The sequence below is a fragment of the Podarcis muralis genome, chromosome 1 (genome assembly GCF_964188315.1).
Source record: "Podarcis muralis chromosome 1, rPodMur119.hap1.1, whole genome shotgun sequence".
Classification (NCBI taxonomy): domain Eukaryota; kingdom Metazoa; phylum Chordata; class Lepidosauria; order Squamata; family Lacertidae; genus Podarcis; species Podarcis muralis.
Genome location: NC_135655.1, coordinates 126,829,678 through 126,848,076, shown reverse-complemented (window position 1 = coordinate 126,848,076; position 18,399 = coordinate 126,829,678). Strand labels below are relative to the sequence as shown.

Below are 18,399 nucleotides of genomic sequence, written 5' to 3'. Positions count from 1 at the left end.
CCTGGCGTCACCCCCTTCTTCGATGATGTGTTGATTGCCGGGCCTACACCAGAGGAGTTTGAGGACCGCCTCCGCACCGTTCTGCACCGTTTCCAGACGGCAGGTCTCAAGGTGAAGCGGGAAAAATGTCTATTAGGAGTGCCTCAGGTGGACTTTCTGGGATTTATGGTGGACGCAGAAGGGGTCCACCCGACTGGGGACAAGGTACGGGCCATTTGTGATGCCCCAGCGCCCAAGAACAAGGCTGAACTTCAGGCCTTCTTGGGACTATTGAACTTTTACCATTCCTTCCTTCCCCACAAGGCGGCGGTAGCGGAGCCCCTACACAGACTCCTGGACAAGCGGGCCCCTTGGGCGTGGGGCCAGCGCCAGGAGGCCGCATTCCAGGCAGTCAAGGACTTGCTTGTCTCAAACTCGGTCTTGGCACACTTCGACGAGAGGCTGCCGGTGGTGCTAGCATGCGACGCCTCGCCCTATGGAATTGGCGCTGTCCTGGGACACCAACTCCCGGATGGAAGAGAGGTACCAGTGGCATACTTTTCCCAGACACTCAATGCAACCGAGCGGAACTACTCGCAAATCGACAAGGAGGGTCTGGCAATCGTGAAGGGAGTAAAAAAATTCCATGATTTCTTGTACGGGCGGCCCTTCACTGTGGTGACTGACCACAAGCCGTTGCTTGGCTTGTTTGCCCCTGAAAAGCAGACCCCACAAGTGCTGTCTCCTCGCGTCCTCAGGTGGTCAATTTTCCTTGCCAGCTACCAGTATGCACTGATTCACCGTCCGGGGAAGGCGATGGGCCATGCGGACGCCCTCAGCAGGCTACCACTACCGGAAACAGGCCCCGACCCAGCACCTGCACAAGAGGTTATGAGCCTGGAGCTGCTTCCCGACCGCCCCATTCAGGCACAAGAAGTTGCACACCATTCCAAGAAAGATATGGTCATCTCCCGGGTCCTGGACTGGGTGTGGAGGGGATGGCCCAGCAGCAGCCCCGGGCCAGAATTCGCCAGCTACACAACCCGCAAACATGAACTGTCGGCCCACAAGGGGTGCCTGTTATGGGGAAGCAGGGTCGTTGTTCCCCAGCCCCTCCGCAAAAGGGTCCTCACAGCCCTACACGAGACACACCCAGGGGTAGTAAGAATGAAGGCCCTTGCCAGGAGTTATGTGTGGTGGCCGGGGATCGACGGAGAGATAGAGGCCTGGGTCAAACACTGCCAGGCCTGCCAAGAATCCCGCCCAGATCCCCCAAGGGCCCCAGTCCAGTCCTGGGAGTCCGCCCGAGCACCATGGTCACGCCTGCATGTGGACTTCGCTGGCCCCTTTCAGGGGAAAACATTCTTCATAGTGGTGGACTCCTACACCAAATGGCTGGAAGTCGCACTGGTACCGTCCACTTCTACGTCCGCAGCCATCCGGGTACTACGCAGGCTGTTTGCAACCCACGGGCTCCCTGACACTCTCGTCTCAGACAACGGGACTGCATTCACGTCAGGAGAATTCCAAACCTTCACAGCGCAGAACGCCATCCGCCACATCCGTTCAGCGCCATTCCACCCTGCCACCAATGGCCAAGCAGAACGCATGGTGCGGACCACCAAGGACACCCTTCGCCGCATGACGCAAGGGGATTGGGAGTACCGTCTTGCCACATTCCTTCTAGCACAGCACAGCACCCCCAGCTCAACGACTGGCCGGAGCCCCGCTGAACTACTAATGGGTCGGCGCCTTGCAATCAGATTGGACCGCCTTCACCCCGATAGAGCTCAGGATGAGGTAGAGGTGGGGGAAGGCAAGAACCCCCGGACCTTCGAGGCTCAGGACCCAGTGTATGCAAAGAATTTTGGGGCAGGCCCAGCATGGGTACCCGCCACAGTCACCAGGGTCACTGGCCCTGTGTCGTACGAGGTGCTAACAGATGGGGGGCAATGCTGGCGCCGCCACTGCGACCAGATACGGCGACGATTCCCGGGAGAAAACCAGGAGGAGGAAAGGGCAGAGGAGTCCCAAGGGAACAGAGGGGCAGTGAGGCCCATAGAGCACGAGGGGCCAGCAGGAGAGGCAGAATCAGTAAACACAGAGAGGACCTGCGAGGCCGAAAGGACACCGGAACCAGAACCACAACTGAGCGAGCCGGTTGCGCCAGACCAAACAGCCCCATCACAGCCAGCATCCGTGGAACACGGGCCAGAACCTGAACCCCGGACCAGGGAACACCCCAGGCCACAACGCACACGTAGGCCGCCGGCGTACCTCAAGGACTATGAATGCGACCTCCCGGGCAGGACTGGAACTTAGAGGGGAGGGGTGTTATGTACTGAGTTGAATAGGATCCAAACTGCAGCAGTCTGATTGGTCCTAGAACAATAGGATCCAAAAGGCAGCAGTCTGATTGGTCCTAGAACAATGCAGCAGTATGATTGGTTGGCAGGAACTACCCAATCATGCTCCAGATAGAAGTGAATCCACAACCTGATTGGCTTAAAGTAGAATTCCGGAATTAGCCAATCATGTGCAGCCCATTGTGTAAATAATGTATATAAAGCAGATACTGAGGGGACATTCATTCATTCCTCCTCACCACTATGAGCTGAATAAAGAGCATGAAATCACTTTGCGACTCTGAGTATATTTCAATCCACCTTACCTTCTTTGTCTGGAATGAATCCAGAGTGCCTGGGATCGTCAGTAGTTTGGATGGATCCCAAGGGTGATGGATACGGGATTTCTGTATCAGGGGGGAGATGGTGGAGTGAGGTGCCATTCTGATGTTCTTGAGAACAAAGAAGTGGGAGGGGGAAACAAGCACATGTGATTAAAAGTTAAATGCTAGAAAACAAATTTGCCTTCTTTTGTATGTCTAGAGCACAACCATAGATTTAGCCAGCTTAACTCCGGAAATATACAGTGGTACCTTGGGTTACAGACACTTCAGGTTACAGACACTTCAGGTTACAGACTCGGCTAACCCAGAAACAGTACGTCAGGTTAAGAACTTTGCTTCAGGATGAGAACAGAAATTGTGCGGTGGCGGCGCAGCAGCAGCAGCGGGAGTCACCATTAGCATAGCTGTCAACCTTCCCTTTTTTTGCTGGAAATTCCCTTATTCCAGCGCTGTTTCCCGCTGCTTCCCACTGCTATCCCGGATTCTTAGATATCCCGTAGACTGTCCCCAGGACAGGTGAGGCTGCTAATCCCTTACAGTGGTACCTTGGGTTAAGAACTTAATTTGTTCCGGAGGTCAGTTCTTAACCTGAAACTGTTCTTAACCTGAAGCACCACTTTAGATAATGGGGCCTCCTGCTGCTGCCATGCCACCGGAGTATGATTTCTGTTCTTATCCTGAAGCAAAGTTCTTAACCTGAGGTAATATTTCTGGGTTAGCGGAGTCTGTAACCTGAAGTGTATGTAACCTGAAGCATATGTAACCCGAGGTACCACTGTATTTTCAAATCTGAAAATGCCCATTAGCTAAAGTGGTACCTCAGGTTAAGAACAGTTTCAGGTTAAGAACGGACCTCTGGAACGAATTAAGTTCTTAACCTGAGGTACCACTGTATCTCTATCATCCAGTGCTGTTTCCTTCATATTCCCTTAGAGTTTATGTCGAGAGCTATTGGCATTCTGCACATCTGTGGGTTTGATGAACCAGGCAGGAAGCCACCAACTGGAATGAAACTCAGCATTTTAAGAATTTCTGCATGGTTTGGTGTTTAGTTTTGTTTGCTTTAAAGGCAAGTTTCTAGCTCTTGTGACTGTGGAGAAACTTGCTTCGTGTGGTAGCTATAAACTGTAGACCATAAACTGATGTAACCTTCCACCATTTTGTGTGGTCTTTTGTCCATCTGGCTTAGTAGAAGAAGAAGAAGAAGAAGAGTTTGGATTTGATATCCTGCTTTATCACTATCCGAAGGAGTCTCAAAGCGGCTAACATTCTCCTTTCCCTTCCTCCCCCACAACAAACACTCAGTGAGTCGAGTGAGGCTGAGAGACTTCAGAGAAGTATGACTAGCCCAAGGTCACCCAGCAGCTGCATGTGGAGGAGCAGGGAAGCAAACCCGGTTCACCAGATTACGAGTCCACCGCTCTTAACCACTACACCACACTGGCTCTACACTGTCCACACAGTCGTCTACACTGGGGGAAGCAAACCATGTGACCTCCAAGTGCTGTTGAACTACAGCGTCCATCAGCCCAGCAAGCCTGGCCAATGACCAGGGATTGTGGGAGCTGTAGTCCAACGGTTACCCAGAGGACACCGCTTTGGCGATGCTTGGTCCACAGCCTGGACTCTCAGCAGCTTGAGATGGGAGTCTTTCACAGCTGGAAGTGAAGATGCTATCGCTTGAACCTGAGATCTTATGCATGCAAAAAATATTGCCCTCCCCTAAAGTGGGATACATTGGGCGCCACCACATACCTCTTTGATATTGGCTGTTCTTTTCAGAATGCTCTTCTCTCTTTCTCATTTTCCTTCCGTTGAGCAGAAACTCTCCATTATTTATTGGAGGCAGGTGGAAACTACCTTGGGAAGCCTCCGGGATCTCACTATTGATCATCATCCTCTCCTGCTGCTGCTGCTGCTGATTTTTATGTTCTGGCTCTAAAATGAGATCATTCGGCAAAGGAGGCAGATGCTCATCACAGACATCGACCTCAGGTCTGGGTTCATTACAACTAGTTCCTGAAAGGTAAGAGAGAGAGAGAGAGAGAGAGAGAGAGAGAGAGAGAGAGAGAATAAATGGATTTTATTAACTAACATACAGGTTTTCACAGCATCTTAAAAAGCAGAGACATCACCTTGCCAACAAAGGTCCATATAGTTAAAGCTATGGTTTTCCCAGTAGTGATGTATGGAAGTGAGAGCTGGACCATAAAGAAGGCTGATCGCCGAAGAATTGATGCTTTTGAATTCTGATGCTGGAGGAGACTCTTGAGAGTCCCATGGACTGCAAGAAGATCAAACCTATACATTCTGAAGGAAATCAGCCCTGAGTGCTCACTGGAAGGATAGATCCTGAAGCTGAGGCTCCAATACTTTGGCCACCTCATGAGAAGAGAAGACTCCCTGGAAAAGACCCTGATGTTGGGAAAGATGGAGGGCACAAGGAGAAGGGGACGTCAGAGGACGAGATGGTTGGACAGTGTTCTCGAAGCTACCAGCATGAGTGTGACCAAACTGCGGGCGGCAGTGGAAGACAGGAGTGCCTGTCATGCTCTGGTCCAGGGGGTCACGAAGAGTCGGACACGACTAAACGACTAAACAACAACAACAGGTTTACACCCATCCTCTCACAGACCCTCAAAGTGTCCCTGTTTTCCAGGGGCCATTCCAGATTTACAGAAGTCATCTCGGTTTCTGATTTGATCCTGGAATGTCTCGCTTTACCGCAGGACATTCCTATTTTCATTGGAGAAACGTTGGAGGGTATGGAGTTATGCGAGCCCCGAGTCAACAAGATAAGTCACTATACAACCTTTAGAAGACATCTGAAGGCAGCCCTGTATAGGGAAGTTTTAAAAAAAATGTTTATTGTTTTATTATGTTTTTATATATGATGGGAGCTGGCCAGAATGGCTGGGGCAACCCAGTCAGATGGGTGGGGTATAAATAATAAAATTGTTGTTGTCGTCGTTATTGAATAACAGCTTTTTTTTTGTCTGCATACAGCTTTTTTTTTATTTTATTGCTTTATTGAACTTAAAAACAACAACACATAAAAAAAAATCAAAATTGTCGATAATGAACAATAACAATAACAATAATTTATACCAAGTCCATCTGGCTGGGTTTCCCCAGCCACTCTGGGCAGCTTCCAACCGAATATTAAAAACAATACAGCATCAAACATTAAAAACTTCCCTAAACAGGGCCGCCTTCAGTTGTCTTTTAAAAATAAAATAGTTACTTATTTCCTTGACATCTGGTGGGAGGGTGTTCCACAGGGCGGGCGCCACTACCGAGAAGGCCCTCTGCCTGGTTCCCTGTAACCTCACTTCTCGCAGCGAGGGAACCGCCAGAAGGCTCTTGGCCTCAAAGAGTTATCAGTATCTATTACACATTATCACAGTCTTCTTCTAGTTCCGTTGACTTCCCGCCCACTCCATCTAGCTTTAAATGTATATTTATCTAGCGCACTATTTATATTTATTTCCAATAATCGCAGACAGCTTTCTGGGTCATGTGGCCAGCATGACTAAACAGCTTCTGGCGCAACGGAACACAGTAACGGAAGCCAGAGCGCACGGAAACGTCGTTTACCTTCCCACTGCAGTGGTACCTATTTATCTACTTGCACTGGTGTGCTTTCAAACTGCTAGATTGACAGGAGCTGGGACAGAGCAACGGGAGCTCACTCCGTCACCGGGATTCGAACCGCCGACCTTCCGATCAGCAAGCCCAAGAGGCTCAGTGGTTTAGACCACAGCGCCACCCGCAACACTATCTGGAGGGCAACGACTTGGCCTACAAGATGTACTCCGTAGCAGGGATGGGCAGAAGGTAGACCAGCTTCTTCTGGTAGAGATTTGGCTGATTTGCAATAGACAGGCAAGGGTTTTGACTTCTACTTGTCGTGGGTTCAAGCCCCATGTTGGGCAAAAGATTCCTGAACTGCAGGGCATTGGACTAGTAGATCGCCCTCGTGGTCCCTTTCAACTCTACAAGTCTATGATCCTGTTGAGGCCTACTGTTGTTTTACCTCAAGTAAAGCACTATGTGTGCTTTGATTTTGGCAGGGGGAGAACTTTTTGAAGTTAGCACAGAGACTGCCTTTGATGCAGGTACAGAATTTGAACATAGCCGGGAACAAGCGCTGGGGGGAACATTTATTCTGAGGAGATAACGTGAGCGATGCTATAACTGGTATTGTCCAGGATGGGGGGGACGTTCCCCTTTACTGAATGCGCACCTGCCATTTATCTAGGGTGGGGGTGGTTTTACCTCTCAGGTTTTTTGCCTCAGGCTCCCTTTCCAGCTGAACAAGCAATGGGAAGGCCACAGGTTCCTTGGGAAGCTTTCCAGATTTAAGTTTTTCCCTATAAGCTCTGGGCGAGTCTTCGGATATCTGAGGTAACCTGCAAAGCTCTGGCACCTGGGGAAAAACAAAACTTCAAAATGTTTTAATGTTAGAGGGTTTTTTTTTGGGGGGGGATGTTTTTGACAGCACTCATTTTGACACCACCCATTTCCAATCACCCCAGATGGCATTCCTGAAAATTGTTACCCAACTCTGCTTAGGGAAGGGTTAGGGTTAGGGTGGGCAGAGGTGGGCAGAGTTTCTGGTTTTGGAACTATTACGTTTTCCTGCATGCATTCAATTGTAAGCATTCTGAAGAATTGGGAGAATCCATGTTTGTACTTGTAGTTTAAACACAACACTAGGAACCTAGTTAATCATGCTTAATCCCCTTTGATTTCAGTGGGGAAATGCCACCTTGTCCTATGTGCGATTACTCAAAAGTGAGCCCCGTAGAGATTAATATGATTTACCTACAGGTAAAGGAGCATAGAATTGCAGCCTAAGCCATACTTAACTTCGCTGTGCTGCACCCAAGGGTGTTGCCCTCTATTTCACTATTATTCATGTGTATTGTTTTGGGATTATTAGCTGACAGTTCATCAGAAGCAGAAGGCTGCCAGGAATGGCATCACCGTTCACCATTTTGCAAAACAACTTTTTTTGGTGTTAACCGCTACAATGTCAAACCAAAAAAGTGCCACCTAAATCATGCTGCAATAGTAAAGGTAAAGGGACCCCTGACCGTTAGGTCCAGTCGTGGACGACTCTGGGGTTGCGGCGCTCATCTCGCTTTATTGGCCGAGGGAGCCGGAGTACAGCTTCCGGGTCATGTGGCCAGCATGACTAACCCGCTTCTGGCGAACCAGAGCAGCGCACGGAAACGCCATTTACCTTCCCGCCAGAGTGGTACCTATTTATCTACTTGCACTTTGACGTGCTTTCAAACTGCTAGGTGGGCAGGAGCAGGGACCGAGCAACGGAAGCTCACTCCGTCGTGGGGATTCGAACCAGCGACCTTCTGATCGGCAAGTCCTAGGCTCTGTGGTTTAACCCACAGCGCCACCCGCATCCCGCTGCAATAGTGAAACTATGAAAAATGTAAAACTATGAAAAAGGGATTGCTGGGCTGCTATGTCCTTCCCAGATTATTTTTATTTTATTTTATTTTATTTTACATATTATTAATATTTATATTTATTAATATCCCATCTTTCTTCCACCATGGGACACAAAGCAAATCACATGGGATTTCAGAGTGGTCTTCAATCCAGGCCTAGACTAGACCTGGACCTGCTAAACTTTGGGGGATAAAACAAAAACGGACCTTCTTCCTATGTTCTTCCACGACTTCACTTTGCTCTGGCCTTGTTCCTGCTTGAATAGGAGAGAACCAGTCTGTAGTCACAGGGGTTCCTTTATCTCTCTCATGTTTGCCCTTCAGATACTTTCGGTTAACTGTGGAAACCAAGAGGAGATGAGAGATCAAATACAGTGGTATCTCAGGTTAAGTACTTAATTCGTTCCAGAAGTCCGTTCTTAACCTGAAACTGTTCTTAACTTGAAGCACCACTTTAGCTAATGGGGCCTCCTGCTGCCGCCGTGCCGCCGGAGCACGATTTCTGTTCTCATCCTGAAGCAAAGTTCTTAACCTGAAGCACAATTTCTGGGTTAGTGGAGTCTGTAACCTGAAGCGTATGTAACCTGAGGTACCACTGTACAGTCATCCTGATCAGAGATGGGGAGAAATTTGGTTCTGTTCACATTCTAATGCAAATCTACTTAATCAACGTTTTTTCTGAAACAATATGCAGACCAAAATGCAAAATTCAGCAGGTGGAAACATACTGATGGAATTTTCTACCTTTGTCCTGCATTTAATCCTGTGGTTTTGAGACTGTTGCCAATCAACAAATTATTTGCCTCTGCTTTTAAAAGGCAGAAACAAATGCTGTCGTTAGCAATCCTCAGAATATTTTGAATGGCTCACAGCAGCCTTAACTTTCTTACCGCTGTACGTGATTTTTTTTGCAGGGAAGAAACCTCCATAGAAAGTCATGTGGGATTTCTCACACCAAAGCTCGGAAGTATCAATGCTGGTTTTCCCCGTTGCTTGATGATCTCCGGGTTGGTTTGCCACTTCTTCACTGTGGTCTTGGACCTCCCCATCTCGGTGAACTTCCACCAATTTGTCCTAGGAGATGACACAAATGTACACTTGAAAAGCAGCATTTATGGGAACATAGAGGGTGGCGCTGTGGGTTAAACCACAGAGCCTAGGACTTGCAGATCAGAAGGTCAGCGGTTCGAATCCCCGCGACGGGGTGAGCTCCAGTTACTCGGTCCCTGCTCCTGCCAACCTAGCAGTTCAAAAGCACATCAAAGTGCAAGTAGATAAATAGGTACCACTCCTGAGGGAAGGTAAACGGCGTTTCCATGCACTGCTCTGGTTCGCCAGAAGCGGCTTAGTCATGCTGGCCACATGACCTGGAAGCTATACGCCGGCTCCCTCGGCCAGTAAAGCAAGATGAGCGCCGCAACCCCAGAGTCGGCCACGACTGGACCTAATGGTCAGGGGTCCCTTTACCTTTACCTTTACCTTTACCTTTACCTAGAGAGCTGCCTTATACCAAGTGAAACTACTAGCTCAGCATTGTCAACAACAATGTCTGGCAATGGCTCTCTGGTCCACTTCATGCTTCAGATTTTGGATGCCATTAACAAGCAGCAAACAGTAATTTAATTAAGTATATATTTACGTGGTGTGGGTGTGGGAGTCCACTTACCTTGGGCCACTAATAATAATAATAGTGTTTATTATTTGTACCCCACCCATCAGACTGGGTTGCCCCAGCCACTCTGTGTGGCCTCCAGCAAATATAAAACCATAATAAAACATCAAACATTTTTAATGCAGGGCTCATAGACTCTGGGATTAAACCAGAGGTTTTCTTTAAAATAATAATAATTTAAAAAACTGCTCTACTCACCAACACTTCAGTTTTAAGCCAGCAGAGGGAGGCAGGTGGTGCAAAATTCAAAGACTAAAGGGACGGAACTGAACACTGGAGTTGATTTATAAAGAGAGGGTTAGAGCTTTTCCACACTTAACTTTTGCCCTGCTCTTTCCAGGCACAGCCCACAATTTAAAGCTGTGTGCCCAAGCGCCCTTTGTTTTGCTCCAGAGCTTTCCCTGCGAAACCCTCTCTTTTAAAATATATTTTTAGAAAAGTGCACCCCACCCCCCATACCATTCCATTGTAACTACCCAACCTTCCAAAATTTCAACACCTCTTTGCGATGGTTTGACCCCTTTCTGTTTGAACAGTATAAATTCTACAAATACCTTCCATATCTCCCCCAATCATTTCTCCTGCATATTCCCCGTCTTACCTCTATAGCACATGTTAATTTATCATTAATAGCTATCTCCCACACTTCTTTATACTGTTCTTCCGTTTTATAGTCACCTTGACCCTTCCAAAACCCACTCTTTGAAGCTGAACTGTAGCAAATGGCAACTGGTGGAAAACCCACAACAATGTTTGCTCCGATTGAGCACCAAAGATCAGGTTTTCACAGGGGAAGCTCTGGGGCAGAAAAACAACAATGTTTGGACATGGAGCATTGCAGACCTCTGCCTGGAAAGAGCGGGCAAAAGGTGGATAAGCCCTTAGTTAGGCCAAGGGAAGATAAACAAAGGCTGCCTAAGTCGGGAAAGTGTTACGGCATCATTCTACAATAGTCACAAGGCTTTCCTACATGTGTGTTGCAGGCACACACACATAGGGCATAGCTGTCAACTTTTCCCTTTTCTTGTGAGGAATCCTATTCAGAATAAGAGAATTTCCCTTAAAAAAAGGGAAACGTTGACAGCTATGACATATGTGTTTCCATCCCTATGTGAAGTCAGGGCTCATGAGAGAACAAAGTTGCATCATGTGGAAGAGAGTTGTCCATAATTTGCTTGAAGGGCCTGGGGAGTCTGTAAGTTGACCAGAGAAAGTGGAGACCGGATCTTGCTGGAACTCACCATGAGCGTGTTAGTTTCTGTTTTATCAGGTTTATCAGGACAACAAAGTATGTTTGGCTTTGCTGAATTCTGAAGGGTGTAAGCAAAGCACGAAGCACTTGCAATTGAAGCTGCAACATGCTAGAGGATGTGTTCAGAAAGGACTCGTAACGGTGTCCTACATGCCAGGTAACAAAATTCCTGCTGATTTATTGTCCAAGGTTGTTCCAAGGGATCAACACTGTACCTATGTACAGAAATAGGGTTTGTACTGAGATTGTACTCACACGCTGCCCAGGGGTGTTCACAGAAAGGGGGAGGATGTTAGTTTCTGTTTTGCCACTGAGCAGCTGCTTGGAGTCATAGGACTCCGTTTACATTCCAGGGATTCCACACTATTGGAAGTCTCACGGGAGAGGAGACGGGATGTGACGTTAGTGGTTTCCTGTTTCCTTTGTTCCTTTGTTCAGTTGCTCTCTGCTCTCACAGAGAGAGGATGTATTTTTCTTTGCTGTCTGCGTAGCTTAGAAATAAAGCATAGCATGTAGCCAAACCTCTCGTCTCTTTCCTGTGCTGGAAACTCTACCGAAGAATGTGCCTGAGGCCTCATCAAAGGCTCAGGTCATTAAACACGTCGGGAGGCAATTCTGAAGACTTGGGGGAAGAAAATGAGCTTTATCAGCTTGGCCGAGCGAAGATCCCGACAGAATGCCCCCCTTGTTCTCTTACAATGGCAATGGCGGCCAACTGAGAAGCACTGGAACTGAGTTCCGGGGAGTTCTTGATGGAAAAAAGCCCTGTTTATAGGCCATGAAGAAGAAGGAATTTCAACATGTGCACCCTCTGCAACAATACCTATGGCCTAACAGTGGAGTGGGGACGCGGGTGGCACTGTGGGTTAAAACACTAGAACCGAAGGTCGGCGGCTTGAATCCCTGCGACGGGGTGAGCTCCCGTTGCTCGGTCCCTGCTCCTGCCAACCTAGCAGTTTAAAAGCACATCAAAGTGCAAGTAGATAAATAGGTACGGCTCCGGTGGGAAAGTAAATGGCGTTTCCGTGTGCTGCTTTGGTTCGCCAGAAACAGCTTAGTCATGCTGGGCACATGACCCGGAAGCTGTACGCCGGCTCCCTCGGCCAATAAAGCGAGATGAGCGCTGCAACCCCAGAGTCGGTCACGACTGGACCTAATGGTCAGGGGTCCCTTTACCTTTACCTAACAGTGGAGTGAGGCCCTAGCCATTGGTCATGCTGACTGGGGCTGATGGGGCCACAGGTTCCCCATATGAGCATCTCACACACCTAGCCGGAAACTTTGGTCTAGTTATTAATACCTCTGGAATCCTGCTATATGCAGTGTGCTGGCTCCAGGTGGACTCCTTTGCCGGCTGCCGTGGAAGGTGAAAACTCAGTTTTCTTACTGAAATCCTTAAAGGAATACGAGCTCTTATTCTGGCGTGTTTTCCTTCTTCATAGCTTTCTCCCAGCCTGGCTTTTTCCTCATATTGTTTCCGAGATGAGGAAGCAAGGCCTGTCAGACAGGTGAGTGTGTGAGTATCATGGCACAATACAAAGCAGTTGTATTGTTGTTGTTTTCTTTTCATCTTAATTTATAATGCCCAGAGGGCTTCTAACCAGTTTACAAAACATAAAAAACCTGCACAACGTTGTTAAAATACAGAAAAAGACACCATAATTAAAACGTGCAATGAAACAAATCCATCAATAAGACAGTACTATTAAAACAGGGGGGGGGGGGCGCGGGTGGCACTGTGGGTTAAACCACAGAGTCTAGGACTTGCCGATCAGAAGGTCGGCGGTTCGAATCCCCGCAACGGGGTGAGCTCCCGTTGCTCAGTCCCTGCTCCTGCCAACCTAGCAGTTTGAAACCACGTCAAAGTGCAAGTAGATAAATAGGTACCACTCCAGCGGGAAGGTAAACGGCGTTTCCGTGCGCTGCTCTGGTTCGCCAGAAGCGGCTTAGTCATGCTGGCCACATGACCTGGAAGCTGTACGCCGGCTCCCTCGGCCAGTAAAGCGAGATGAGCGCCGCAACCCCAGAGTCGGCCACGACTGGACCTAATGGCCAGGGGTCCCTTTACCTTTACTAAAACAGGAAAAAACTTTGACCCTCCTGATGTTTCTGAAGTGCAACCCCCATCAGAACCTTCCAGCAAAGGAGGATGGGAGTTGAAGTTCAGCAACATTGGGGGGACCAAAAGTTCCCCCACCTGCGCATTAAAACAACACAGCAATTGAAACAGCACTTAAAACAGGGGACTTGGGTCAGGAGATCAAGGGAATGTCTATGTAAAAACTTGCATCTTCAAAAGCCCGCGGAATGCCAATGCAGATGGGGGCATCTCGTATTTCAGCAATGAATGAGGGCCACTGCTTGAGAAGGACGCAACAGGCATGCGCCCTTCACCGTTTTTGTGAGTATCACAAAGTAGCGCTAGGCTCGCAGGGTGCAGTGAGCACACCCCTCAAAGCAGGGCGGTGTCAGCCACGTCGGCTGACTGGGCTCCCTACTGCACAGCCAGCCAGGCAGTGCAGTGCAGCACAGCCCTGCTCAGCTCTAGTGGGCGGGGCTTGCTCCGGCAGCAAACCCCGCCCCCAGGTCTGCTGTGCGCGCCCTGGCGCATGCACTCCCCGGGCACCAGCAAGGAACGCTCTGCCATTGCTCAGGCATAACTATTGTTGGGTTCCATGGGGCTTACTCCTAGGTAGGTATGCCTTAGGCAGTTTTCAACAGTTATTGTTATGTACTGAGTTGAATGGGATCCAGAATGCAGCAGTCTGATTGGTCCTAGAACAATAGGATCCAGAATGCAGCAGTCTGATTGGTCCTAGAACAATAGGATTCAGAATGCAGCAGTCTGATTGGTCCTAGAACAATAGGATTCAGAATGCAGCAGTCTGATTGGTCCTAGAACAATAGGATCCAGAATGCAGCAGTCTGATTGATCCACAGGAGCCACCCAATCCAGCTCCAGGTAGAAGGGAATCCGCAACCTGATTGGCCTACAGGAGAATCCCGGAATTAGCCAATCACGCGGGGCCCATTGTGTAAATAATGTATATAAGGCAGATATTCTGGGGGAACTTCCATCCCTCCTCACCACTATGAGCTGAATAAAGAGCATGAAATCCACTCTCGACTCTGAGTATAGTTCAGTTATGTTTACATTTTTGTTTTTTGGGGGGTTTCCCACTCTTTACTACTGAATCAGAACAAACATCCGCCGGGTGCTCCTCAGATGGACGTTTGCTCCAATTAGCGCTAAAGAGCGGGAAAACAGTTCGGAAACTGTGTTTTCCAGACACAGGACAAGTGGATGTACAGTGGACCCTCAGGTTATATACCGCTCTGGATACATAATCTTCGGGTTGCGAAAGCGGCAAACTCGGAAGTGTATTCTGGGTTTCACCGCTTGCGCACAAGTGCTCTATCGCGCCGCACGCATGCGCAGAAGCGGCACCTCTGGTTACTGATTTTTCAGGATGCGCACGGACCCACGAAACGAATTAAATTCGTAACCAGAGGGTCCACTGCATGGGTGAGCCCTAAGATTCCATCCAGATAATTTGCCCCAGGGCAGTAGAAATGTGCATTTGGTTTTAATTTTCCACTTTCTCCTCTGCATTAATAACATTCACACATACACACACTCAGCATGATGAGAGAGTGTTCCCGGAGAGAATTTTAAAAATGTGAAAACAGGACCTCATGATGCCTGAGGCAGAAAATCTTAATGGTTTCCCTCAGTTAGCAACTGAATAATAGGTAAAATCTACTGGGAAGTTTTCCCGAGCCGGCCTCGCTGAAATGAAGAGGAGCGAGAGGTGCAAAAACTGTGGAACGGAAGAATCCGCACAGCAGACCGTCTCCTGCAAACACCTGGCTGCCCTCCGCAACAACCGAACGCTGCCGCCTAAAATGGCCACAGAGACCATCTGTCTCTCTCAGAGCTACAAAATTCAGTGTGAGGGGGCCAGAAGAAGGCATGGGCAGCACAACCTCACAGACGTCCACTCAGAAAAAAGCCCCATTGGGTTCAACAGTGTTTGCTCCCAAATCCAGTCAACGTAAGATCACAGCCATCTTTGTTTCATGATTTATGACAATGGTCACTCCTCCCTCTTTTCTTCTATGGTGGCACATAATATAAATAATATAACTATAACTATAACTGTAACTATAACTATAACTATAACTATAACTATAACTATAACTATAACTATAACTATAACTATAACTATAACTATAACTATAACTATAAATATTCACTGTGCAGACATTACAATCAAACCATAAATATCTGCATGCCACATTAATTTAATTTTCTTTCTTTCCTCTACTGTAACTCAGGCATCCCCAAACTCAGCCCCCCAGATGTTTCGGGACTACAATTCCCATCATCCCTGACCACTGGTCCTGTTCGCTAGGGATCATGGGAGTTGTAGTCCCAAAACATCTGGAGGGCCGAATTTGGGGGTGCCTGCTGTAATTGATATAAGGAGAGGGGAATAAGAAAATACTAGTTGTGAGATGATAGATAGATAGTTGATAGATGATAGATAGATAGATAGATGATAGATAGATAGATAGATAGATGATAGATTAGATAGATAGATGATAGATAGATAGATAGATAGATAGATAGATAGAGATAGAGATAGAGATAGATAGATAGATAGATAGATAGATAGATGATAGATTAGATAGATAGATGATAGATAGATAGAGATAGAGATAGATAGATGATAGATAGATAGATAGATAGATAGATAGATAGATAGATAGATAGATGATAGATAGATGATAGATATTCATTCATTTGCTACTGTACCTGGCTTAGCCTGTTGTTCTTCGAATTCAGCCTGTAAGTATTGGTACGGCGAACAGAAAATATGCAGAAGATTATATTTCGGCGGAACAGCTGACAGATCCTGATTCTTTCTGTGATCTGGTGTGTCTTCCTCTAGCAACAGGGGGTCCCTGATATAGCCTGCAAAATGTATACATAGCATTCATATATCACTTGGGAAAAGACGGGAACAAAGGTAGATTCCTTATTCTGAGGCAACTCATTGGTCCATTTGCCACGGTCTCAGACAGAAATCTTCCCCAGCCTTTCCTGAAGACTCATCCATGGGCCTTTGTGTAAAACACATGTATATTCAGCCTCAAGTGCCACTTTTAACACAAACATGCAATTGGGGACATGTTTCTTAATCTTTCCCCTTATAATTGCACAGCGGTGGCGCTCCTGCTGCAGCCAATCTTGGAGCAGGCCGTGACCAGTTGAAGACCAGAGCTCTATTACCACTGTAAGTAAAGGTAAAGTGACCCCTGACCGTTAGGTCCAGTCGTGGCCGACTCTGGGGTTGCGACGCTCATCTCGCTTTATTGGCTGAGGGAGCCGGCGTACAGCTTCTGGATCATGTGGCCAGCATGACTAAGCCGCTTCTGGCGAACCAGAGCAGCACACGGAAATGCCGTTTACCTTCCCACCGGAGCGGTAGCTATTTATCTACTTGCACTGGTGTGCTTTCGAACTGCTAGGTTGGCAGGAGCAGGGACCGAGCAGCAGGAGCTCACCCCGTCGTGGGGATTCGAACCACCGACCTTCTGATTGGCAAGCCCTAGGCTCTGTGGTTTAACCCACAGCGCCACCCGCGTCCCTACCACTGAGCTGTGTCCAATTCTGCCCTTTACAGAGTCAGACCATTGGTCCATCTAACTCAGATTTATATGCACTGACGGGCAACAGTGCTTCAGGCAGACAACATTCTCTTCTTACCTGCAGGATGCTGGGGACTGACCCTGGAACCTTTTGCATGCAAAGTCTGTATTCTACCACATTAAATAGATTGGGCTAGACCAGGGAGTGCCAACCTTTGTGTTAAGTTGTGGGTGAACATATCAGACGACACAGCGATTCTTCAAACAGCTCTTGTTTCTTCACAGGCCAGAACAGAACTGAACTGAAGGGTTCAGCCAGCCTGCATATATAGAGCTCCACTACAACGCAACAGTAACCACTTTCTGTAACTATCCAATCACTGAACGTCACATTCGATCCCTTATTTGCATATGTGGACCTGAACTATCTACAGTATCCCCCTGCTGGCCCAAGGTGAGAACTTCAGTACATAACACTTTGGGTGCCACGAGCTCAATTGCAAACAGACTAAACTGTTGCGGACATCACACAGACACAGCACAACCAAATATACACCACAACCTATGACACTGTCTGCCGTCAAATGCTTCTTTAAGTCTCATTTCATTTGTAAATCGTTTTTTATTTCCCCCCCCCAAAAAAATAATAATCAATCAAATAAGGATACAAAAATCAAACCATCTAACATTTATACTTCTAATTAAAAAAACCCCTACTATTTTACAAACCTTCTTGAAAACTCAAAACTTCCTTCCAGCCCCTTCTAATGATTCTTTACATCTTACATCATTCTCTGCATTTTGTTATTATTTTAAGCCACTTGTTACACCTTTACATTCTCTAATTTTTTACTACTTACAAGTGCTTAATATAAACTTGCCAATGTACCAATTTGCTTACGGTATTTCTGCAGATACACATTAAATTTCCCCCATTCCCCATTACTCTGGTTTCTCTTCAGATTGTATAAATCTTTCGCCTTTTACTTTAAGTCTAATTTCAGCAAGGGAAGGGACCCTGTAGACACCAAGAAAGCCCTCTGTGGGCACATGGATACCCCGGGCCGGATTTAGGTTTGGTGGTGTTGTGGTTTAAATCACAGAGCCTAGGACTTGCTAATCAGAAGGTCGGCGGTTCGAATCTCCATGACAGGGTGAGCCCCCATTGCTTGGTCTCTGCTCCTGCCAACCTAGCAGTTCGAAAGCACGTCAAAGTGCAAGTAGATAAATAGCTACCGCTCTGGCGGGAAGGTAAACAGCGTTTTCGTGCGCTGCTCTGGTTCTCCAGAAGCGGCTTAGTCATGCTGGCCACATGACCCGGAAGCTGTACGCCAGCTCCCTCGGCCAATAAAGCGAGATGAGCGCCACAACCCCAGAGTCGTTCGCGACTGGACCTAACAGTCAGGGGTCCCTTTACCTTTACCTTTACACATGGCGTTAGCCACAATCCACTAGTATCCTGTAGCTTGAGAAATAATGTCCTCCTGTTGGCTTGTTTTCTTGTTTCTTTTTTCTAAATAATTTTTATTGAATGTTTTCATGTTACCAATAACAATACAACCATACTACCACTAAATAAGAAGTAAAAATTACATACATCAATATTTAGTTTGTTATTTGTTATTTACCGTCTTATTTCCTCCCAAGCTTTCCATACAAAAACACACATATGTGCAGA

At 47.4% G+C, this 18,399-nt stretch overlaps 1 protein-coding gene across 1 annotated transcript in view; it reads right to left on the bottom strand.

Moving 5' to 3' along the window:
* KIAA2012 (KIAA2012 ortholog) overlaps nt 1-18,399 on the bottom strand; it is a 99,304-nt gene that overhangs the window by 68,405 nt on the left and 12,500 nt on the right. Inside the window, exons 4-10 of the mRNA XM_028701621.2 lie at nt 15,886-16,044; nt 12,367-12,563; nt 9,033-9,216; nt 8,350-8,480; nt 6,947-7,097; nt 4,424-4,687; nt 2,651-2,776 (exon numbers count right to left, since the gene is read on the bottom strand). Of these exons, the coding sequence (XP_028557454.2) occupies nt 2,651-2,776; nt 4,424-4,687; nt 6,947-7,097; nt 8,350-8,480; nt 9,033-9,216; nt 12,367-12,563; nt 15,886-16,044 (1,212 nt within the window). The remainder of the gene's footprint in view (nt 1-2,650; nt 2,777-4,423; nt 4,688-6,946; nt 7,098-8,349; nt 8,481-9,032; nt 9,217-12,366; nt 12,564-15,885; nt 16,045-18,399) is intronic.